We start from the raw sequence: 23,165 nt of genomic DNA on the forward strand, positions 1-23,165 counted from the left end.
CAGTCAAAATAGAGGTATACTAAAAAATACATATAAATACCTTCAGGCTGTGTGTGTAAGGCAGGTAGATGTGAAACAGAAGTGCATTTTGTGTTTAGATTTGGTTCACATCCCCAGGATGTAACATTATCTGTGCACAAATATTCTAAAACATGGAAGTGCCCAAATCTGTAACATTTCTGGACCTGAGCATTTCAGATAAGGGACACTCTGTAGTTTTTCTATGCTATTACATACTGGGTCTTCTGTGGCTACAATCATTTGACTTGGTCATTATCAGGTGGAGGGACAGCCTAGTATCTAGGACACAGATAAGGGGAGTAGTCAACAAGAGACAGAAACAAAAAGTAGATCTGTCTGCCTAGCCACCCAGGTGAGCTGCACTGTGTAGGAGAGTTAAGGAGAGACATCACATGAGAAGCCTTTAGACTTGATGTAGCAGGGGCGGGATGCATCGGAGGAAGTGACCTTTCTAGGGACGCACAAGGGATGAGGTTGATGTGCGAAGGGCTTGGGGTTAGGAAATAGAATTTGAATTTAAGACAGATAAAGTGGGAGGGATGTTTGTTGGACATAGTTGAATTGAGCACAGGTTTATAGCATAGGTTCCTAACATGGGGCTCAGGCGTCTGAGTCTTCAGAGAAACAAAGTTTGCTTAGCTGAGTGCACGTGGCTGCCTTTTCATCCATAGCCCTCCTTTTCTATTCATTTATTTACCCAGGGTTTGTTTTGGTACCGGGGATCGAACTTGGGACCTTATGCTTGCGATGCAGGAGGCGGAACCACTGAGCTAAATCCCCGGCCCTATTTACCCAGATTTATTTGGAGTATAACTGACAAAATAATTACGTCAGTCACATGCTCATTTGTTATCCACATATATTATGAAAGGACTGCCACAATCAAGTTAGTTAATGCAATCAAGTTAGATAGCACAACTAGTTACCTTTTGTTGTGTGTTGTGAGAACATTTAAGATCTCTTGGGCTGGGGGTGTAGGTTAGTGGTAGAGTACTTGCCTAGCATGCATGAGGCCCTGGGTTCGATTCTTCACACCACAAAACAGTCAGTCTACTCAGCACATCTCAGGTGTGTGGTGCAGTATTAACTCTGGTCACTGTGCCGTACGTTGGATCCCCCAGTGTACTCATAATAGGATGAGGAAGGTCATCGCTGCCTTTAAAGAATGTAAGCACTGAGGGCCAGGGATTTAGCTAAGTGGCGCCGCCCTTGCAAGGTCCTGAGTTTGATCCCCAGTACCCCCAAAACCAGAATGAAACCACTAGAGGGCATTTGCGCACTAAAAACAAAATCACTCAGCTCACATTTTAGCATCGAAGTGCTTTCTCATTGCACAATAAAGCAACATTTCCCAAAGTGTTCCTTGGGCAGCTCAGGTTAGGTTTACTTGAAAGTAAGGCTGGAAGAGCTGGTCTTTACTTGCGGTAGTCTCTTTCTTCTGCCGAGCCTGTCCTTTAAGGAAGAAAGAGTTGGCAACATATTTCAGGGGAAAGGGGTATTCTGACAGACTGAGCATTTTAGGTGGGCAGCAGGGTTCAGAAAGGCTTCTCTGTTCAGTCAAGTTGACAGGCTGGGTCTCTCTGTGCAGGCATTACGGGTGATGGGGAAGATGATGCGGGAGTGCTGGTATGCCAATGGCGCGGCCCGCCTGACTGCACTGCGCATCAAGAAAACCCTCTCACAGCTCAGCGTGCAGGAAGATGTGAAGATCTAACCTGCTCCCTCTGCCCTGCACGCAATCCTGGGCAGCGAGAACTACATGCAGCTGCCGTGTTGAGCGTACAATGGAGGCCTACCTCTCGTTTCTGCCCAGCCCTCTGTGGCCAGAGCCCTGGCCGGAAAGAGGGACAGAGCCCAGGAGACTCGCTCACTCCCATGTTGGGTTTGAGACAGACACCTTTTCTATTTACCTCCTGCTGGCATGGAGACTCTGAGAGCGAATTGTGTGGAGAACTCAATGCCACAACTCAAACTGGTTGCAGTAGGAAGTCTGCAAAACCCGGTGCATCTGGCACAGAGCCAGGAGTGGTGAAAGAATGGCTTGGGAGGGGCCAGGAGGAGCCAAGTTGTTGCCAGTGCTGAGCAGCACTGAGAGTTTTCCCCCAGGGACCAGCCATGGTACACCAAGGGGGTCCAGAGGAACAAAACGTACAGCCTCTCATAGGCAGCTCTGAGCCACGTGCTCCCTCCTCCGGAGGGTACCTGGAGGGTCTGCCAGTGGAAACAGAACCTGCCACCTGTCTGTCCAGTTCTGTGTGCATGTGCCGAGGTGTGTTCCCTGTTGTGCCTGGTTCGTGCCATGCCCCTACACGTGTGTGTGTATGTGTGTGTGTGTGTGTGTCTGTAGGTGTGTCTGTAGGTGTGCACTTACCTGCTTGAGCTTTCTGTGCATGTGCAGGCCGAGGGTGTGGTTGTTCATGCCGTCTCTACGTGCCGGTGCCTCTCTGTTCATAGAGAGCAGCATCTAGTTTCCCTGGTGCCCTTTCTTGGAGGCCCCCAAACCCCCTGCCATGGTGGTACTCCTTCCTACAGGCTGCTCTGCCCACCCACTGTTAGCATAGCTCGCCTCCATTTCGGACTGTGGAACCAAAGCTGGCCCAGGTGTCCATAGCAGAAGAGACTTTTGGGTCAAAATGTAAGGATTGGGGGTAGAGGGATGGCCAGGAAAAGAATCTTGGCAGAAATGTTGAGTGTTGCAGTGTCACCATTGACCGTGGGAAATGAGCCAGCCCAAGGGTATCCTCCTCAACAGCATTCAGGAAGGGCCAGAGAATCTGAAGCCAGATCTTGGGACTCAGATTGGAATGTCACATCTGCCCGTCTCCTCCCAGATTCTGCACACTGTGGTGTATATTTTTGGTGGTGGTGGGTTTGGGGTGGGGACAAGGAGTGGAGAGGGAGTCAGGGTGGGAGGGAGGCATCTGCATGGGCCTTTTACTGGATTATCTGATCAGGGTGGAGGGAAGATGAGAGATTTGCATCCACTTCAGGGGTCCTACTAAGGGAACAGCCTGAGCCGAACATGTTATTTAACCTAAGTAGAGTATTTAATGAAGTCTAGAGGCACGGTTGTCGGTGGTGATTTGGTCAGCATATCTTAGGTATATAATAACTTTGAAGCCATAACTTCTAACTGGAGTGGTTTGATTTTTTTTTTTTAATTGGGAGGGTCTGGATTTTAACTTTTTTATGTTGTTTTTATAAAAGGAAAACCATCTCTATGTGATTACCTCTCAGTCTATTTGTTTTTAAAGAAATCCTTTTAAAAAACAACCACAAAAAAAGAAAATTCTCCAATTGAATGCACATAGCTCAATCACACTGGAAATTGTTGTTATATCTGAGCCTGTTCCCACTCAGCAGTGAGATTTCCTCTTTGCCCTGGAGGCTCTGTCTCTCTTGCCCTCTGTCCCCAACCTCTGTTACCGGAGCACCCTAGCCTTTTGTGCAGTCCCCAGCTGGTTGTATTCTCCAGGCCTTTGCTCAGCAAACGCATGTCATGTGCCTGCTGGGTGCCTGGCACTGGCTGGGCCTGGGAACCCTTCAAACTAGACTGGGTTGGGTCCTACTCTGGGAGCACTGAAGGAGCTAAATCAATTACATGGGTGCCTACTTTGAGACCAGACGTTTTTGTGGTTGCTTCTGAGAGCCTTGGAACCTGGAATTATTGCTCTTAAATAAGACCACTAGGGCTCCCCATATCTCCCCTCACAAAGAGACTACTCATGGATGGTGAGGCCTGGGTTTAGAACCACAGGTGAGAACGCAAAGCACTGTATTCATTCTGACCCCCTTCCTACCATGGGGAAGGCACATTATGTATACAGCCTTAGTGCAGCCGAGCCCGGCAGTTCTCTGCCAAGGCCTGGGGAGGAGGGAGAGCCCTCCATTCCCTTGGTCTCCCCATGCATCTGGCCTATTTATTTTCCTGATGTATTGCGCCTTTCCTTGCATTAAAGGGGATCTTCCTCTAATCCTTTGGGCCAATTTACTGGGCACTGGTTCATTTCCCTTGAATACCAGTTGTGTCTTTAGGGGACCTTCTTTACCCACCCCTGCTGACCTCCCACTTACTGCCTTGCAGCAGAACCTTGGCAGTTACAGGTGAAGATGGAACTTAGACTCCTGGACTCTGGGTCACAACTAGCCTCTGGGATCTGCCAGCATGTGTCCATCCAGCACTCCAAGCCACTGGCCCACTCCCTGGGGGCCCTTTTGTCCTCACCATACACCTTTGTATCCTCACCACACACAGTCCAGCTCCTATACCTCTGGGGAAGACTAAGAAGTTTGGGGGGAAACTCCCATGCCCACCCCTGCCACTCTTCAACACTAAGCAGGAGCTGGGGAAAAGCTGAAGCTGTGTTTGTGGCTCCCTAAGGCTAACTAATCCTGATCCATAGGGCCACCTGCACCTCTGGATTCACAGACCAAGTCTAAGCCCGTTCATATGTCACCATCAGGCCCCTGAACAGCATTCTCGGTACTTCTGTTTGTTTTGTACATTTTATTAGAAAGGACTGTAAAATAGCCACTTAGACACTTTACCTCTTCAGTATGCAAATGTAAATAAATTGTAATATAGGAAATCTTTTGTTTTAATATAAGAATGAGCCTGTCCGATTTCTGCTGTACATTATTAAAAGTTTTATTCAAAGACCTTTTCCAGTGCCATCTGTCCTCCATTTGGAGAATGACCACCCACTTCTCGGGGGTGTTGGGAATGGGGCAGGCAGCCTGGAGGTAGTGTTTCCACCTTCCTCCTGCCTGGGCCTGACACATCCGTTAATGCTGATCACAGAAGGGGTATTGATCTGGACATCATAAATCTTCCTGAGACTTCCTCTGTTTCATAGAAGGGGCCTGGTGTGTAAGGGAGCAGAAGAAGCTTGCATTCTTGTATTTGCCTTTGCCTTTTGGCATTTTTATCTCTACAAAAGAGGATCTTAATCCTGGTTAGTCACATGCCACCAGGTCCCAAAGGCAACCTAACAGCCCTCTCCAGCTTTGCCTTTTTCCCCCTACGTTGGAGTATAATTGTGAATTGTGGGCTGCTTAGGTGACTGAGGTGAGAATCTTGGATGGTTTCACTGGTATTTTCAGAGTGTGAGTAGGGTATAGATGTCCTATACCACTAGGCAGAAGGGATCCAAAATAGAAATTTTAGGAGCATAGTGTCCAGTTTAAATGGGACCCTAAAGGTTATTTTGACCACTGTCCTCCAGGCACTGGTCCTCCTGCAGTGTCCCTGCCAAGTGCTCTACCACAGACTGCTGCCCTGTAGAAACGGTTGGATACCCTCCAAGTGCCATTTGCAGGGTGTTCAGAGCAGTTACTCTTTCTTCCACATAAGCTCCCTCAAAACATTTGAAAGCAGGTATCATAATCAGTTAACATCAGCAAATACTTACTGAAAACTTACTATGCACTGAGCAGTGTGACAAAATTTGCTTTACATATATTAACTGCTTTCATCCTCAACCATTGAAGTGGGCATTATTATCACAGATTAGGGAAGTCAGTGTACCCAAGATGCAGCTCATAGGTGAAAGATTTTGGGTCCAGGACGTTGCCCCAAAACCCAGTCCCTTAGCCACTACACTTTTCTGCCTCTTTGGCTCTAGTTCTTCACTCAGGCCTGCTGCGCAATTCTGAAGCTGGCCAGAGCCCAGCCGGGGAAGGGTGCATTGCATTCCATCCAGGTATTAATTGACAGACTAGAACAAGAACCTATGTTGTGCTTGATACCTGAAGGACATCCCAGGACTGTGGCATATCTTGGGTGGAGGAAAATTCAGCCACCTTCTCCCTCAATTCTTTACACAGGCACTTGGTATCTTGAACTCAAGTGTAGGATCTTACATTTTTATCTTAGCAATTTGCATTGTAGAACCTGCCCATTACTCCAGCCTGTCACTGTTTTTAACCCTGGATTATCACCCAGAGTTCCCCCTTGTTCTCCAGACTGTTGTCCTAGGGAAAGTCAAGTAACTTTCCTCTAGAAGTTTGCTGTAAGTTTGACACATAGCCCACTAACCCAGTCAGCTGCTAATTGCTGTGTCCTGGTCATAATTCTCTCAACCAAGATAATAACAGAAGCTCAGGACCTTTGCTGAGATACTGTGCCTGCCACACGTCTTTGATCTGTTTACCTGTTCAGAAGGAAAGCAGAGTGGTTTGTAGTGAATTGCAGTCCAACACAAATGAAGTCCCTTGCAGCCATCCTGCCAGTAAGTCACCTTGCCCTGGCATGGACCTAAAATTCACTAGGCACAGATTTTGGTTCCGTTTGACTATTTTGAAAGCCTTAATTGCAAGCATTCTGGTGCCCTTCCTATACCCTCAAAAATTGCTGTTTCTCACATTTATAAGGCCTGTGACACAGAAGACCTGAATTCATTTGAATTCTATATCTCTTGGGGCTTTGTTTCACACTTCTTAAATTTCTGACTTCTGCCATATGTCTTATCTTTATAGTCCTGAGAGTACACTTGCTAAACACAATCAAAACAAAAATCAAGAGCAGTGGAGTTCCAGTTACTGACTTGGGGACACAAGTGGGATGCATCACAAAGGTCGGCGGGGGGAGCTTTGGATCAAGCCAGGAATGGTGTTCTGGTTCTCTAGAGAAACAGGACCAAGAAGGGAAACATTTATTGTAAGGAATTTACTCCTGATTGTGGGGGCTGGCAAGTCTGCTATCTGCAAGACAGGCCAGCAGGCTATTGACCCAGGAAAGAATTAATGTTGCAGTCAGAAGTCTGAAGGCAGAATCCCTCTGGAAGGCATTTCTTTCTCAAGGCCTTGAGTTGATTAATGGATTAGATGAAACCCAGCCATATTATAGGGGTGGTGTGTTTTAGATAAGTGTCCCCCAAAGTTCCACGTGTTAAAAATTTGGTCCCCACCTGAGGTGCTATTGGGAGGTGATGGAGCTAAAGAGCCTTGTGGAAACCTTTAGTCATGGTCGGGGACTGCCCCCGAAGGGTGTTATGGGACCGTGTCCCTTCCTTTCTCTTGCTTCCCACCATGATGTGCTGCCTCACGACAGGCCCAAAACAATGGAGCTAATAGCTCATGGACTGAAACCTCCAGAACTGCACACCAAACCTCTTCACAGGGCATTCTGCATTACTCAATGTCTATTGATTTAAATGTTCATCACATTTAAAACATACTTAGCCTGGTGTGGTGGCGCACACCTGTATGTCAGCACTTAGGAGGCTGCGGCAGGAGATTGCCACAAGTTTGAAACCAGCCAAAATGACATAATGAGTTCACAGCTGGCCTGATCGCCGTAGCAAGACCCTGTCCAAAAACAACAATAACAAAAAATACCTTCACAGCAATATCCGTGCTAGTGTTTGAACAAACAACCTATAAATTGTTGGATGCCCCATGGCCAGAAAGGAAGGGTTTTAGGGAGTATGGCAAGTAGTCTGGCTCCTTTGGAGAATGCTCCTTGGAAGCCAAAGACTGGGGCTAATGGGATAGTGAAGATTTCAGGAAAAGTTGGACAGACTGCGCTATATTTAAGCCTCCATTGAGCAGCCTTAGTGCATAAAACAGTAGGCTGAACACAAAGATACAATCTATAGTCCCTGCTCTTCAAGGACTTTTGAATCTAGGGAGATCAGATTTGTACACAGACAATAAGACAGATTTTGGCAAGTCCCATTACAGAGCAATAAGCCAGGTGTCATGGACAGATGCAGTTTCTAGGGAAAGAAGGAACGCAACCCTGCCCTCCACATTTCTAGTGAGCAGATAACTGTAGGAGTGAGATGTAAGTCCCGTGATGGGGACCGATAGAATGCAGTAGGAACATAGGAGAGTCACGAGAACTGACATCGGTTAGGAAACAGGCACTGGCCTGGTGACTGAGGAGAAAGGATTCAAGCTTTAGTCGGAAGGTGTTGCCATTCAAGAACCACAAGTGGCCAAGCATGGTGGTGCACATCTGTAATTCCAGCACTCAGGAGGCTGAGGCAGGAGGATCACTGCTAGTTCGAGGCCAGCTTGAGCTACATAGTGAGTTCAAGTCCAGCCTGAACTGCATAGTGAGACCCTGTCTCAAAAAAATACAGGGCCAGGGGCTGAGATTTAGCTCAGTGGTTCCGCCGCCTGCCTCAAAAGCACAAGGCCCCAAGTTCGATCCCCGGTACCCCCAAAAAAACACCAAAAAAATAAAACAAAAATAACCACAGTTGCTCAGTGTGGCCACAGCATGGGAGCCAAGGCCTGAGAAGGGACTCTTTTGGAGCTGTTAGAGTGCTGAAAAGTCAAGACTTCATCCTGGGGAACAAAAATGCAAATGCCATCAGTTTCCCTGGGACAGGTACCTCTCACTGTGAGACTGTACTAGTGATGTTTCCTCGAGTCGGTCTCCAAGTTTTTCTCAGCATGCTTACTGTCTTATAAGTTAAAACCTATTTGTCATTCTTGATGTGGAGACAGTGGCAGTTGAAAAATATCATAGGTTTTGGGTTTGGTTTGGTGGGTTTTATTTTGTTGAGACAGGGTCTCACTGTGTAGTTCAGGCTGGCCTTGAACTTACTATGAAGCCCAGGCTGGCCTCGAACTCATGGCAATCCTTCTGCCTCAGCCTCCCAAGTGCTGGGATTACAGTTGTGCACCACCACGCTTGGCTAATGTCATAGTTTGTAGTTCAGGGTGGCCTTGAACTCGCTGTGTAGCCCAGACTGGCCTCAAACTAGCAGTGATCCTCCTGCTTCAGCCTCCCAAGTGCTGGGATTATAGGAATGCACCACCACACCCAGCTTCCTCCAAAAATTTTTTTACACTGTATAATATAAAATATAAACTTACTGCTGATAGTTCTGGAAACTAGAAGATCACAGTGTAGACATGAGGCTGTGGTGGAGCAGGCAAAGCTGGCAGGAGAGGTAGAGGCAGTGGGCAGGACACACAGGTTTAGGGCATGATCAGATGCAAATGGTGGGGGCAAGAGAGGAGCCTTCAGTCTGAACATCTTAGCCTGGGATCTTACACCTGTGTCTAGGAATGTGCATGCAGTTGTCCCCTGGGAGAGGAAACCAGGGATTAAGCAACTGTGCAGGTGCGTTTGTCAAGAAGAAGAACCCCAGAAAGTCTGCAGCCCTCAGAGCTGTCATTTTCTGACTTCACTGTGTGTACCTGTGCTGAAACAAGGCAGGAAGATTATACTCCAGGTCTCAGGAGTAGTGTGTCTTTAAGAACACTTAAAAACAAAAACCAAAACCTAGTTTGCCTCCCTTTCTTCTGCCATTCTAACCTGTTCGAGTCAGAGACTTTGCTATCCCCATCTAAAAGGCAAGATGGGCCCTGGCCCCTGGGCAGTACTAGCCCAAGAGACACACATCCAAATAGCCAAATAAACTGCCACATCTACCTGTCAGATCACTGGGCTGGGGTGGATCCATCCTGCTCTTGGATTCCTCCCTGGCAAGGCCCCAGCACCAACACAGACACTCTCCCATGGACACTGCTGGACAGTCAGAGCCATTAAGAAAAACTACCACTCCCTACCCAGCCAGCTGCCTACCAGCTGTCTGTGCCTCCCGAAAGAAGCAACGTTGTGCAACTGGGGGCCCAGCCCCTCATTCCTGACAGATCAGAGACCCAGCTGAACCCAGGCCCTCCCCCTCCTGCTTCCCCAGCTTAGAAGCAATGGCAGCATTCAGAGAGGAGCCCCCAGTGAGCTACTGCTCCTTCCTAGTCCTGGATCCTGAAATGGCCAAGTTAGAGCCTGAGACTGAAGTGAGACTCGAAAGGGGTCTGAGCCTCTGTAGCCCCAGCTTAGGTGCTCTGCTTTCTGATGGGACCCCAGGGCCTAAGCGGGTCTCTGGGGGCAAGAGTCAGCTCTCCCCATTTCCCCCACATAGGCTGTTGATGGGTGGGTATCTGGGAAGAGCTTGTCCTGAAAGAAGGGATGTTACTTAGGCCTTATCAACTAGCTAGGCCCCCACTGTCCAAGCATGACCCAGGCCAACTGCCATCCCAGTGCCTGCAATCAGAGCAGCTGGAGTGCACTCTGAGAGACCTGCTGGGAACAAGATACACAGTACAGAGGTCTGAAGAGTCACAACAATGGGGGATTTCCAGGAGGGAGGAGTACCAGGGAGATGTCCTGATGTATGAAGTCATAGGCAGCATACAAAATACTTCCCCATCCCCAAGCTTAAAAGGGCTGCAGCAGGTGGGAGGAGAACAGATGCTAGAGAAGAGATTGGGCCTTAGGAGGCAGCCTTGGAGAGCTGGAGAAGGCAGAGCTCTAGGGGCCTCATGAGCACTGCCTGGCATGTGAAGGTTACTGTGCAGGGAAGCCCACCAGCTGTCCACCTTTTCCCTGATGGATTTCACCTGCAGCAGGGCAGCAGCAGCTTCTATCACAAGAACAACTTCCTTGTCGTTTGACAGGTGTGATTCCAGAACTCAGTGACCAGCTGAACACAGATCCTCTTGGGAGGTACAGGAGCTGGGAGTCTGACACCAGACTGCCTTTCGATCTGGTTTAAAGATTTGCTGGGCATGGTGACACATGCTTGTAATCCCAGCACTCAGGAGGCTGAGGCAGGAGGACTCCCATACATTTGAGGTCAGCTTGGGCTACATAGTTCAAGGCCAGCCTGAACTACATAGCAAGACCTTGTCTCAAAAATAAATAAGGGCCGGGGATTTAGCTCAGTGGTTTCGCTGCCTGCGGCACAAGTGCAAGGACCCAAGTTTGATCCCGGGTACCAAAATAAATAAATAAAATAAAATAAAGATTTCCCACACAAGACTTATGGCCACCAGAGGGCATCACCACTCCATAGCATAGGGATACAGGAGGGAGAAGGCATTAGTCTCTGAGCTCTCTGGGAGCTGCCATCAGCTGAATTAACAGTCTGAGGGAGGAATCTTGGGTTCCAGTGTCCTGTCTGCCCCAGGCCTTCCCCCATTACCTGTTAAGTGAAGGCTGGGCCCCTTCTAGCTCTGGAATTTCAAGATTTAGAAATCACAAAAAGGGCTTGACAGAAATTGCATATTCTGGGCCCACCCTTACTTTGGGTTCTCTAGGGCTGACTTTCTTTCTCTTTCATTTCTTTTTTTTTTTTTCAATACTCTAGGGCTTTGTGTATGCCAAGCAATGGCTCTACTACTGAGCCAGGATACCTCAGTCCTTTTCTTACCTTGAAATAAGGGCTCACTAAGTTGCCCAGGCTGGTCTCAAACTTGTCATCCTCCTGCCTCAAACTTCTGAGTAGCTAGGATTACAGGCATGCGTCACTGCACCCAGGGCCTTTCTTCCTAGCAGGAGGAGAAAATTGAGATCTGAATGTCAGTTCTCTGGTGGAGTTCTCTCACTTGGAGGTGGGGAGGAAATCCACCTGCATAAGCTGAGGGGTCTCCACCTCCATGTCAGTCTGAAGGAGGACTATTACAACCCGGCTGTTAGACAAACGTGCTGTACTGTGCCTGTGGCATCCACTTCTCCAGGTTTCAGGCAAGGAGATGTTCATTAAGTCCCCCTCTTGGATGGGGGTTGTTCCTTCACAGAAGAGGCTGTGCACAGCACATGGGGCCTTCTGAGGGTCCCTTCGGGGATAAGCCCTAGAATGAATACAACAGAAACCATTGCACCTCCTGCTTCTCCACCTCCCCCGACACAGATGCTGTCTGTCAGGAGCAGGCAACAGACGGTCCAGGGGTCCATCTGTGCTAATACTCACAATAGAGTACCATGTTTCCCCACTGACACCCCCTCGGGCCCTCAGCTGAAAGCCACTTGGTGGCCCAAGGGGGAAGGTGGGAGGAGGGGGAGGAAGGCACTAAGGAAGCTACCCCTGCCCCCACTCAACCAGCCTCCTGCCATCTGGGCTTGTACAATCATGGAGGGCTGGAGGAGCACCCCTCCCACCCACACCTCCTGTGGCGCTGGGGCCCCCAGAGCCTGAGAGTGGCAAGAGACAGACACACAGACCATGAGGCGAGATCAGGAAGCAAGGAGACTGAGACAGACTGACTGAGAAAGCCTTTCCTGACCTTCCCATGTGGGACAGCCTCTGCCCCTCTACCCACCTCGTGCCTCGTGTCTGACACAGCACACGTACAGTATCCCAACTGCCTACCAGATGAAGAGCCTACCAGACCCCAGTGCCCAGCCAGTCCTGGCACAAAGCAGGACTTAAAGGTGGGATGAATAAGGGCCAGGGATTTAGCTCAGTGGTTTCATCGCCTGCTGCACAAGCGCAAGGACCGGAGTTCTATCCCTGGTACGGGGGGGGGGGGGGGAATGAATGAAGAACTGCAGAAGACAGCATCATGGAGTGGGAGTGGGGAGTCAGATTGCAACTCTGGAACCAGGCTGCTTGGGTTTGAATCTCAGCTCTGCCACTGAGAAACTTATGCCAAGTTGCTTACCCTCTGGGCCTCATTTGTAATGGCACCTATTCCACAGTGTTGCCAGAAGGACCAAGTTAATACATGTATGTAAAGGCAAACTGCACAGCACGTGGTAAATGCTCAGTAACTGTTAGCTACAAAGCATAACATATCTGAGAACACTGGGGGAGGGGACCAACAGGGACAGTGCCGCCCTGGCCTTTGTGTAGTGCACGGTGTTGGATGTGGAGTCCCCAGCTTGTGCTGGCAGCCTGTGGTGGCTAGCTGCTCTTTAGACATCACACGTGGCCTTCCACTTCCTCCTCTCACTTCTTATTTGGGCACCACTGACGACAGACTTCGCTGGGCCATCCCTGCCTCTCCTAGGCCTGGCAGCCATGGTAACAAAGAGCCTGGGGGATGGTCCCTAAGACAGGGTCAGAGAATGGCTGAGCACCCACACTGCCTTGGGCCCATCCTCAATCCTGTGAGTCAAGAGTCAACGCCACAGTAAGGATGTGTCTGCTGGGTAAGGGGGACCCGGGGTCCAATGTCAGGAGCTGAGGATAGGTTTCTCCTGCAAGGACCACTCCAGACCTGCGAGGGGATGAGCCAGAATTAAGCCCTCTGCTTTCAGGGTTTTGCAGGAGCTCCTCCCTTTGCCTACAGGCAGGCAGGAGAGACAGCCTCTTTCGGCTCTCTGGGACAGCAATGTAAAGATGAAATCTCGGGTCCTCTCAGTCCCGGGGGGTTTCTGCGCTGTCAGTTCAGGGGCATCAGCTTCCTCCTTCGGGACAGCAGCCCCACTCCCACCCGACCCCCGCAAAGCCCTGCTCCCCCACCCCCACCCCCCGCCTAAATAAGTCTCTTGTAGGCTTCATCCCCTCATCTTCCTGAATCTTCCCCCCAGGACCCCAAACTTCCTTACATGTCCCCTTACTGTTCCTCCTCTCCACGAATCACTAAAACTATCCACGCCCAAATTTCAAATCTCACCCAAGAAAAGCTCCTTCGCAGACACCCTCCAGGTATGAAGTACATTTTGGCTCCGCTCCGGGATAACATTTCTCCTCCTGCTCCCCTCGGTGCCTAGGTTTCCCGCGCTGAGTTTGCAAGTCGTCAAAGTTTTCCCAACCCGGCGGCGGGCCCTCGAATGCTGTGCGCTAGGCTCCCGAGGCCAAGCTCCCCCCCGGGGCAGAGCTGGCAGCATTGTGGGGCGGAGCCACCGGAGGCCGCACCCCTCGAGCTCTGGAGCCTATAAAGGGAGGCGACCCGCGGCCCCCCCGGCTGGTAGCCGCCAGCCACCGCCAGCGCCACCGGTTGGAGCGAGCGCCGCCTCCCAGGGGCGCCCCGCGCCGGAGCCATGACCCTCCGCCGACTCAGGAAGCTGCAGCAGAAAGAGGAGGCGGCCGCCGCCCCGGACCCTGCCACCCGGGCTCCCGACTCCGAAGCTACTCCAGCCCCGACCCCCTCGGGTGCCCCGGCTGCAGCCGCCAACCCCGGGGCCCCGGGGAGCGAGCTGTACGCGGCGCTGGAAGACTACCACCCCGCCGAGCTGTACCGCGCGCTCGCCGTGTCCGGGGGCACGCTGCCCCGCCGGAAGGTGCGTCCCCCAACCCCTGCCTCCCCCACTCCCGGTTCTCTCCCTGGTCCCTGCCCCAGAACCTGCTCGACCCCGTCAGCGCATGCCGACCGACCTCCCCACAGGTTCTCTCCTTGGTGTCCACGGAGGTGCCCCACCTTCCCCGGCACGGCCCTCATCGGCTCCTCCTGGCCCGGCCTCCGTTGCTCTGGAGGCTGCGCCCTGCGCCTGCAGCCGCCCAGTCTCGGGGGGCTCGCTGCTCCACTCCCCACGCACCGCCGCCCCGTCTCCTCTGCTGCCAAGACTCCTCCCCACCACCCCCATTCTCCCACTCCTCCAGCTGGCTTTCTGCCCTCCCCGGCCCCGCCTCCCTGTGTCCCAGTGTCTCGAAACCCCCACGACCCCCTTGTCTTGTCCGGGCTTCTCGAGTGGGAGCAGAAGGGCTCGGGATGAGGTCCCGCTGCTCGCCTCTGACAAGTTGCGGGCCGTAGAGCCCCCGGGCTGGAGAGGGGCCAGTGGCCGCCGGCGTGCGCTCTCACGGCGAGGGGCGCCTCCGACCCCGGAGGGCACCCTTCGAGGGCGCCTGGGTTCCTGGGCTTGGGGCGCCTGACAGGCGGGGTGCGGGGGCACCGCTCCCTGGGCTTCACCACGAACGGACAAGGTGTGGGGGAGTCGCGAGGTGCCCGCGGGGCAGGAAGGATGCGGGCCGCGCCCGCCCCCGGGGGCGCCCTCTTCTCCTTGGGCTCTTCCTCTGTCCCAAGGAGACCTGAACGCTCAGAATCAGAGACCCAAGACTCAGGTTAAGGAAAAGGGACTGGTGGCCTTTCCCCACTCATCACCCTCCTCCTCCCTTGGCCCCGAATCCCCCACACACAATAAACAGCTTGTTGAGAATTTACATTTTATGAAAATCGGGTTAAAAGACAAAGGGGTCTCTCTATGCTGCCCAGTCTTCCCTCCCCAGCCCTTTTGGGAATTGTCCCCACCCCTGAGGTTAATCTTTGGTTCTGGAGAAAGAGGGCCCCCTCTCTTCCTTGCCTTGGGCAACTTGGGTTCCAGTGTTACTAGAGCACTCATCAGGGGAGGCCCGGGGCTGTTTTGGCTCCCTAGGAAAAGGGCTAGTCCGATGGAGCTTCCTCCCAAGAACCAAAATTTTACGGTGGGAGAGCACTTGCTATAGTTTATCCTGGGCCCTGATGAAACTGGGATCTTCAGCTGTCACCTCTTCCACAAAAAACAACCCCTAATTTTCTCTCCTTAAGAATAGTGATATTTATTGACAAGTTTGACAGCTACGATTTTTTTGTCCCCAAAAGCAACAAACTATATGGCAATGTGGAGAGACCCCTCTGGCTGGGCACAGCTGGCTCCCTGCAGCTGGAATCCACAGCTCCTTGAAACAGCCTGTACCATAGGAGACTCCCCTGACTCTGCCCCATTCATGCTGGGATTGCCAGCTCTCCTGAGCTCCTGACCTGAGCTCTCCCAAGCCACTGTCTGAGAAATTAGCTGGAGGGACCCAAATGGCAGGGGATCCCTGGAATGCCTCGATAGACAGCCCCCAGGACCCCTGCCCTTGAATCCAACTGGAGAAGAGCCTCCCTTTTTTTCTGGAAGGGCTGAGCACCCACACATTTCCCCTCCTTCTGTTAGAGACTGTTCTAGAGTCACAGCCCCCTCCCCACCACTCTGGAAACCATCCTGTCTGGACAGGAGGAGGCCCAGATGTGAGGTAAGAAGCCTGGGAGTGATAATGCAGTTGCACTCTGCAAATAGTCATGCCAGCACCAAAGCAGCTGTAAAAGTGGGAAAGGACAGACATCAGGAAGTGGGTCCTGTGTTCAGAACTGGAGCCTAAGTGGGGGACCTTGCAGAGTGGGGCTTTCAGCATCTGCTCAAGGACAGCCCTTGCTCACCTGACTTTCTCAACTTCCCACCCAGGGCTCAGGATTCCGCTGGAAGAATCTCAGCCAGAGTCCTGAACAGCAACGGTGAGTCACCAATGCTCCCCGCCAGCCCTTGCTATGGTCCAAGAGAGTGAGGTGCTGGGGTGGCAGGGCAGGGCAGTGTAGGGGGGAGCACGACAGCATCACAGCTCTGCCTGGAAGTCACTCGCCCACCTGTAAGCATAGCTTCCCTGCTGGAGTGAGGGGCCGGCATGGGTGTGGGCTGTGTGAGGGTGGTAAGGAAAGGAGGCAGGGACTTTGAGTCATCAGGTGCTCCTCAGCTCATCCCTCATCCCTGCAGTTAGTTACCCCTCCCTTGGGAGATTTGATCTGTGAGTGGTGAGAGTGGGAGAGTAGGAGAAGCCTGTGGGAAAAGTCCTAAGCCAGGCTTAAGAGGCTTCTCTGGCCTGGCCTGCCCAGAAAGTCCAATGGGCCCCAACCACGGCCAAGCTGTGTCTAGCTGCTTGGAGAAGATGACCACTTTTAGGAAGGACCTGCAGTGTAGGTAGAAGTAGGTGCTCAGCCCAGGACCTGGGGACCCAGTTTCCCTTCTCTGCCCATGTCCCATCTCTGATTTGGGCTTGGCTTCCCCCAGTGTGGATCAGGCCTGTTTGACCCTTGAGCTGAGAGTATATATATATATATATATATATATATATACATATATATATATATATATTTTTTTTTCTTTTCCTGTCTCAGTCTCCCAAGCCCAAGCGCTGGGATCACAGGTGTGTGCCAGCCACCATCCTAATTTGTTTTTATATTTCTAAAGGATTGTCAAAAACAAAGGACAATATAGGACAGGGGCCATATGGGGCCTATAAAGGAAGCCTAAAGTATTTACCATCTAGCCCTTTGCAGTAAACGTTCTTTAGCCCTTGCAGAAGCCCAGAAAACACTGGGGTAGATATTGACCTTCCAGGCCCCTGGCTCCTGCTCCTGCAGTACATACAGGGGCAAAGTCCTGTACTTCAAACAGCGAGGGGCTCAGGTGGGAATAGGGAGGTGGTGTGAAGCCTTTGGGGGATATCTGGCTCAGGCTGGGAGTTGAGAAGCCCAGTCTCCAGGGCTTTTCTGAGGCTCCAGACTTGAAGGGCCTTAGGAGGCTGCTTTGCCACTGCCTCTGGCGGGCGGGAAGGAAGGCGGGGGTGGGTAGAGGAAACTAGGCTCCCCCAGCCTGAGAGGGGATCTGGAGCAGGTCCAGACCATTGTGTCCAGCGGTAGGCCTTCAGTGCGGGAAGGGGCAGGGCGCCCCAGGCTCCCCTCCCCCAGCCCTCACATCTGGTGGGCTGGGCCCAGCATAGCTGGGAGGAGCAGCTGTGGTCTGCGCTGAGGCTGAGCCTCGTGACTGGCCTCTGGGGGTGGGGTGTCCTTTCCCAAGCAGTGGAGAGTGCAGTAGAGCCAGGAGGCTCCAGGCTGGGCCCGAATCTGGGGCCTCAGCTAGTCACTGAACAGCTCTGAGGCTCAGTGGAGGGCTGGGGCGTATCTGGCCTACCCACTCTGGGAATCAGCGTTCCAGGTCCTTCCGCCACTAGAGACCAATTTAATTCTGCTCACTTACCAGCAGTTCTTCAAGGCCAGTTTCAGTGGAGTCCAGGAAGGACATTCCAAAAAATGTGTGATGAGAGTGTTGTCACTGAAGACCATGAATCTTTCCCGGATGTTCTAGATCAGACTCGTGAATCCTTGGAGGCTGGAGGTATGGGACTGCCATACTGTTTAACCCTAATAGTTATGACCCTTGTTTCTCCTGCAGGAAAGTGTTAACTTTGGAGAAAGAAGACAACCAGACTTTTGGCTTTGAGCTCCAGGTGGGATAAGCTGGGGAGAGAGAGCTGATGGTTGGGAGATCAGTCTGAGGGATGGAGACTCCCCTGCCTCCAGGCTGAGGGTTCCCTTGTTTGTTTCAGACTTACGGGCTTCACCACCGAGAGGAGCAGCGTGTGGAGATGGTGACTTTTGTCTGCCGAGTTCATGAGTCCAGTCCTGCCCAGCTGGCTGGGCTCACACCAGGTGGGGCCTGGGCCCAGGACGCAGGGCTGTGGGCGGGGTAAGACTTTCCTGCCAGTACAGGAGGAAGAAATCTCTCCTGAAATCAGTCTTTCTTCTTCCTATTTTGAAAAAGCCATAAAAAGAATGAATAAAACCCAGACTTTGAGGGCCTCAGTGGTGCTGCACCTGCCTGGCAAGCGAAAGGTCCTGAGTTCAATCCCCAGTACCAAAAACAAAACCAAAAAATCAGATTTTGGCTCCAGGCAAATTTGCCATTTCCTGTGATCTTAAGTAGTCCCGTGTGCAAAGTGGGTTAATAACATATACTCACGTCACAGCAAAGTGAAGGGCTGCCTGGTCTTACCAGGGCCTGGTAAGTGGCGGATGTTGCTCCCTACTAACCGGCTTCCTCCTGGCAGCATGGGCGGGAGCTGGGGAGGAGCAAGAACTCACTGGGTCTGCTTGATCCGGGGGATACCTATCCTCCCCCAACCTGGCTCAAGTGTGGGGTACCTATGTTATCTCCTCTAACAAGAGAATGATGCCTCTACCAGGAGACCCCTGAAATTGGGCAAATGTGTAGTCCCCAGTTTCCAGGAATGTGCAGCTGGAGATGGTACAAATTGACTCCTTCTGCTCCATTCTATCACCATTTTTTGTTTTGTTTTTTGAGACAGGGCCTCGCTGTGTAACCCAGGGTGGCCTTGAACTTGCTGGGATCCTCCCATCTCAGCCTCCTGAGTGCTAGGATTATAGGCATGTACCACCACGCCCACTTCTGTCACCATTTTTGTCCCTAGGCTTTTACTTCTCGGCTCACTTACCACCAGGCCTTGATATATTGCAACTTTGCAAAGCAGTTTCGCATCCACTCTCCCTCTGATCACCTCTGCACTAGCCACAGCAGGGATCCCTACTCCCTTTGCACAGATGAGAGGAGTCCTTAGAGATGCTGGCATGCCCTGCCTAGGGTCAGGAGTCCAACAGTGCCACTAGGTATTGGAAGCTGAGACCTCACACCTGGGCCCTGTGTTGGTTCCCAGGGGGATGCCACTCGCCCCACTCCTTTCCTGGTCTTGACCCGCATGGGCTAAACAGAAATAGCCAACTGTGGGGGCAGCCCAGGGGCCTGGGGCCTCAGTCTGTGGGGACAGAGCTTCCTGGGGGTGTGGGTTTGTGAGAGCTTACCCTCTTTGAGGTCCCTAGCACCTAAACTAAGCTAGGCCTGGACAAGCTGGTAGTCACATCACTGCAGGAAGAGAGGAATGGCCATGGTTGTATTGGTGTGTATTTGAGATAGGAGAAAAGAAATGTCCTAGACTCATCAGTAAGGGGCAGGGGAGGGAAGTCAGGAGTGCTCCTTGGAATTAGCCTACCTCCCCTGGCCATGCCAAGGGGCTGGAATTCTTCTGTGGAGCCTGCAGCAGGTTCTAACTCCTCTGTGCCTTGCAGGGGACACCATTGCCAGCGTCAACGGCCTGAACGTGGAAGGCATCCGGCACCGGGAGATTGTTGACATCATCAAGGCATCAGGCAACATTCTCAGGTATGTCTGGGCTGAGCTATACCTCAGGGTTCCTGAGCTCAGCCCCTTGGTGTTTCCTCAGCCCCCAGGCTCATGACCCTCTGATCCCTTACTTCTTCAGACTGGAGACCCTGTATGGGACATCCATTCGAAAGGCAGAACTGGAGGCCCGCCTGCAGTACCTGAAGGTAAGACCCCAAGAATGTCCATCCTCCACGCTCCTCTTCCCAGACCCCTGCCCTTCAGGTCCCACACTTCTGGGGGTTCATTCATCTCCATAGAGCTTAAGCCTGGTGTGTTGGCGCCTGCTTGTAATCCCAGCACTTTGGGAGGTTGAGGCAGAAAGAGGAAGTTTGAGTCCTGCCTCTGTAACTTGTCTACTCTGATCCCTGTCTACTTGTGTCCTGCTGGTCTCTGCTAGCTCCTGACTGGGGCCGGGCATGTGTCTTACAGCAAACCCTGTATGAGAAGTGGGGAGAATACAGGTCCCTAATGGTTCAGGAGCAGCGGCTGGTGCATGGTGAGTAGTAGACCTAGGTGTAACCGCCTCCCCCTCAGCACCTGGATCTGTGTGTTCCCCTTAGAACTAGTGAGCTACTGTCCCCTCAAAAGTGAAGAAGGGTTCCTGTATAAGGGTTTTGTCTTAAGAGACTACTTTGGGTGCTATACTGCCCCTGCCTGAGGCGCACACATTTTTGGCCCTCTGGAAATAAGTATCAGCATCGTTTTCCAGTTGGGAACACCAAGGCTCTGAGGAGTTTATTTCAATCCTGTTCAGGCCCCTTATGTCCTAAGAGGTCCTCATAAGGATTTGACTTTGTAATTCCAGTCTTACAAAGGGAGGTTGAGGCCACACAGATGGTCAACAGGAAGGACCTGGATCTCCCACCCGTGCCCTCTGGCCCGGGCCTCAGTGGTCCCCCTCCCTGTGTCTTCTGCCCTGGCAGGCCTGGTGGTGAAGGACCCCAGCATCTATGACACGCTGGAGTCGGTGCGCTCCTGCCTCTATGGGGCCGGCCTGCTCCCGGGCTCGCTGCCCTTTGGGCCTCTGCTGGCTGCGCCCGGAGGTCCCCGCAGCGGCTCCCGGAAGGCCCGCGGTGACGCCCCCGACGATGCTGTCTACCACACCTGCTTCTTCCGGGGGGCTGAGCTGCCCGCGCTGCTGCCGCCTCCACTGCCGCCCGCGCGCGCACCGGGCTCTGCGGAGGCTTTGGGGCTGGGTCCGGGGCCGCGGGCCGCGCTGAGCCGCAGTGCCAGCTTGCGCTGCGCGGGCCCCGGCGGGGGCGGCGGTGGGGTCGCCCCGGGCGCGCTCTGGACTGAGGCCCGAGAGCAGGCCCTGTGCGGCCCGGGCCTGCGCAAGACCAAGTACCGCAGCTTCCGCCGGCGGCTCCTCAAGTTCATCCCCGGACTCAACCGCTCCCTGGAGGAGGAGGAGAGCCAGCTGTAGGGGAGGGGTGGGCAGGGAGGTATTTATTTATTTATTAGTAACAGCCAGAGCAGAGTGTGGGAGGGAAGACCCCAGGAGGCCAGAGCAGCGGGAGAGGGTCGGGCGAGCCCTGGCTGCCTGGTTAGTTCACGGCTAGTCTGTGCCAGTAGGGCTGAGCCAGGAGCCTGGAGCCCTTCTCTCCTCCGGAACTCGGGAGCTGGGGCAGGGGGAGAACAGGCAGTCGAGGTCGGAAGAAGTCTGGGAGCCAAAGGTGGGCGAGCTATCCTAGTCTGGGTCAGTAGTGCCTTGTGGGTGTCCAGGAAAAACTCCCCAGCCAGGGTGGGGCCCTGTCCCACGAAGCCCTCCCTCTTCCTCAGCTTTCTTAGCTCCCCCACCCTTAGCCTGGGGGAGGGGTCCCCTGCTGGGCATTCCCCCCCCCCCCAAAGCCAGTGGGCCCCAAGGGGGCAAGGTGCTGGGCCCCTCCCCCAGCCTTGACCCCAAGGGCTCGGTCCCTTCGAGGGGCCTGTAACTAAGCAGGGTCCTGCTGGGTGGGGTCCTGGGTTCTGTGCCCTTGGGGAGCAGGAATGGGCACGTTCAGGTAGGCTAGGGGCAGCACAGACTGCTCTGCTGTTTTGCATTTGTTGCTTCTGAACCACAAACTATAAAATTGACGGTTTTTTGCATCTGTGTCAGCGCTAACTGCCTGAGGGGGAGGACTGGGCTTGGGCAAGCTCTGACTGCACCCACGTACTCTCTCCAAATACACACGCGCACATACTATATTTTACATCCTATTTTCTTGCAGCCTGAAGCCAGAGAGATTGTCTAGGGCATTTTAACCTACATGTATGGGCCAGAACTGAGGCCCTATTCCCACCTCTGAATTTGGGCCTCTGGTTTAAGTGAATCTTCAGCATCCCTCAAATATCCCACACAGGTGGAGCAAGGCATGTGAGGTCCTTCACCATCCCGTAATTCCTCTGTGAATGCTGTGGTTCCCTCTCCCCACACCAGGCCTCCCTTCCTGGACTGAAGGCACAGGCCAAGTTACCCCTTTGTGCTAGACTAGAACTCCTCAGTGGGAAACTACTGCAGGAACGAGACCTTACTAATGTGCTGAGGTGTCTGACCCCTGCCTGCTCCTGTTGTCCCCTCCTGTTCCCTGCACTGGCTGCTGGCTCCTGGCTGTACCTAGCTTCAGACCCCACCTCCCTTGAGGGTCCCTGCATTGGTTCCGCCAGTGGGACTTCAGTGGTTGGGTCTGCATCCTCCACAAGCCTGTCCAGTCACCCAACTCTTGACAGCCCTGCTTTATTTCCATCGTCTGAAATTGTCCTGACTTCTATGGGTTTTATTTTATGCCCACCTTCCCCTTTAGGTCACTTGATTCTTACAGCAGCCCCAGTTACTTTCTGTCTTACCATTTCAGTCTGCCCAGTCCTGGCTCATAGTATATCCTCAGTACAGGGTGTGTCAGCATTGTCACCACCTTATTTGAGGTGACCCAGGGCAAGTAGCCTGTCCAGGGTCACACAGCAAGCTAGCAGAAGTGACTTAATGCTTGTGTTCAGTGTCCCTCCCTGGCAGTAACAAGCCCAAGGCCTGGCTTTAAGTGAGTCCTCCCCCGGCTAGGCCTCTCAGTAGTCAGGGCAATAGCTATTAAAAAAGGAAATGGTAGGGGCTGGGGATTTGGGGATTTAGCTCAGTGGTTTGGCCGCCTGCTGTGCAAGCGCAAGGACCTGAGTTCAATCCCCGGTACCAAAAAAAAAGGAAATGGTGGGGGTGATGGCTCAGTGATAGAGCATGTGCCTAGTACATAAAGTCCTTGGGTTCGATCCCCAGCACTGCAAAAAAAAGGAAAAATAGGGGCTGGGGATTTATCTCAGTAGTGCCACACCTGCCTCGCAAGTGCAAGGTCCTGAATTCAATACCCAGTATGGCGGCGGGGGGGGGGGGGTTATAGGAAAAATAAAAAAGGAAGTCAGACCATGACCCCTGCTTAAACCCATTATGGCTCCCCTGGAATGAAAGACAACATTCAAAAAAACTTGGGCGGAGGCCAGGGATTTAGCTCAGTGGTGCCAACGCCTCGAAAGGACAGGGTCCCGAGTTCAATCACTGATACCAAAAAAAAACCACCTGAGTGGTACTAGAGGTTGAACCCAGAGCCTTACATGTGCTAGGCAAGCACTCTACCACTGAGCTACATCTGCAGCTTTTAAGTTTTTACTTTGAAATAGTCTCACTAAACGCCAGGCAAGGCTCAGACGTTCCATCCTCCTCCCTCAGCCTCCTCAGTGGCTG

General features: G+C 52.6%; 2 protein-coding genes and 1 long non-coding RNA gene across 4 annotated transcripts in view; 2 read left to right on the forward strand and 1 right to left on the reverse strand.

Moving 5' to 3' along the window:
- Acvr1b (activin A receptor type 1B) overlaps positions 1-4,678 on the forward strand; it is a 42,565-nt gene extending 37,887 nt beyond the window's left edge. The window contains exon 9 of the mRNA XM_004862920.4: positions 1,610-4,678. Within this exon, the coding sequence (XP_004862977.1) occupies positions 1,610-1,735 (126 nt within the window). The 3' untranslated portion in view covers positions 1,736-4,678. The remainder of the gene's footprint in view (positions 1-1,609) is intronic.
- LOC147821535 (uncharacterized) lies at positions 3,104-13,535 on the reverse strand. The gene is made up of 2 exons (XR_015446903.1): positions 13,384-13,535; positions 3,104-11,616 (listed from the first exon to the last, which is right to left on the reverse strand). It is a non-coding gene; the product is annotated as an uncharacterized LOC147821535 (long non-coding RNA).
- A 92-nt stretch (positions 13,536-13,627) lies between these two features.
- Positions 13,628-21,544, forward strand: Tamalin (trafficking regulator and scaffold protein tamalin). Of its 2 annotated transcripts, XM_087199974.1 has the most exons (9): positions 13,628-13,990; positions 15,911-15,960; positions 17,483-17,494; positions 17,675-17,729; positions 17,829-17,931; positions 19,363-19,456; positions 19,557-19,623; positions 19,889-19,955; positions 20,383-21,544. In XM_087199974.1, exons 1-9 carry the CDS (start codon positions 13,751-13,753, stop codon positions 20,880-20,882), a joined length of 1,188 nt encoding a protein of 395 aa, XP_087056100.1. In that variant the 5' UTR covers positions 13,628-13,750; the 3' UTR covers positions 20,883-21,544. The 2 variants fall into 2 exon arrangements, with proteins under 2 accessions (XP_087056100.1, XP_004862975.1); XM_004862918.3 differs by lacking the exon at positions 17,483-17,494.
- The last annotated feature ends 1,621 nt before the right edge of the window (positions 21,545-23,165 follow it).

Source organism: Heterocephalus glaber, unplaced genomic scaffold, assembly GCF_053883595.1.
Source record: "Heterocephalus glaber isolate CG9 unplaced genomic scaffold, H.glaber_assembly_v1.0 deba00001733, whole genome shotgun sequence".
In the NCBI taxonomy this organism is placed as follows: domain Eukaryota; kingdom Metazoa; phylum Chordata; class Mammalia; order Rodentia; family Bathyergidae; genus Heterocephalus; species Heterocephalus glaber.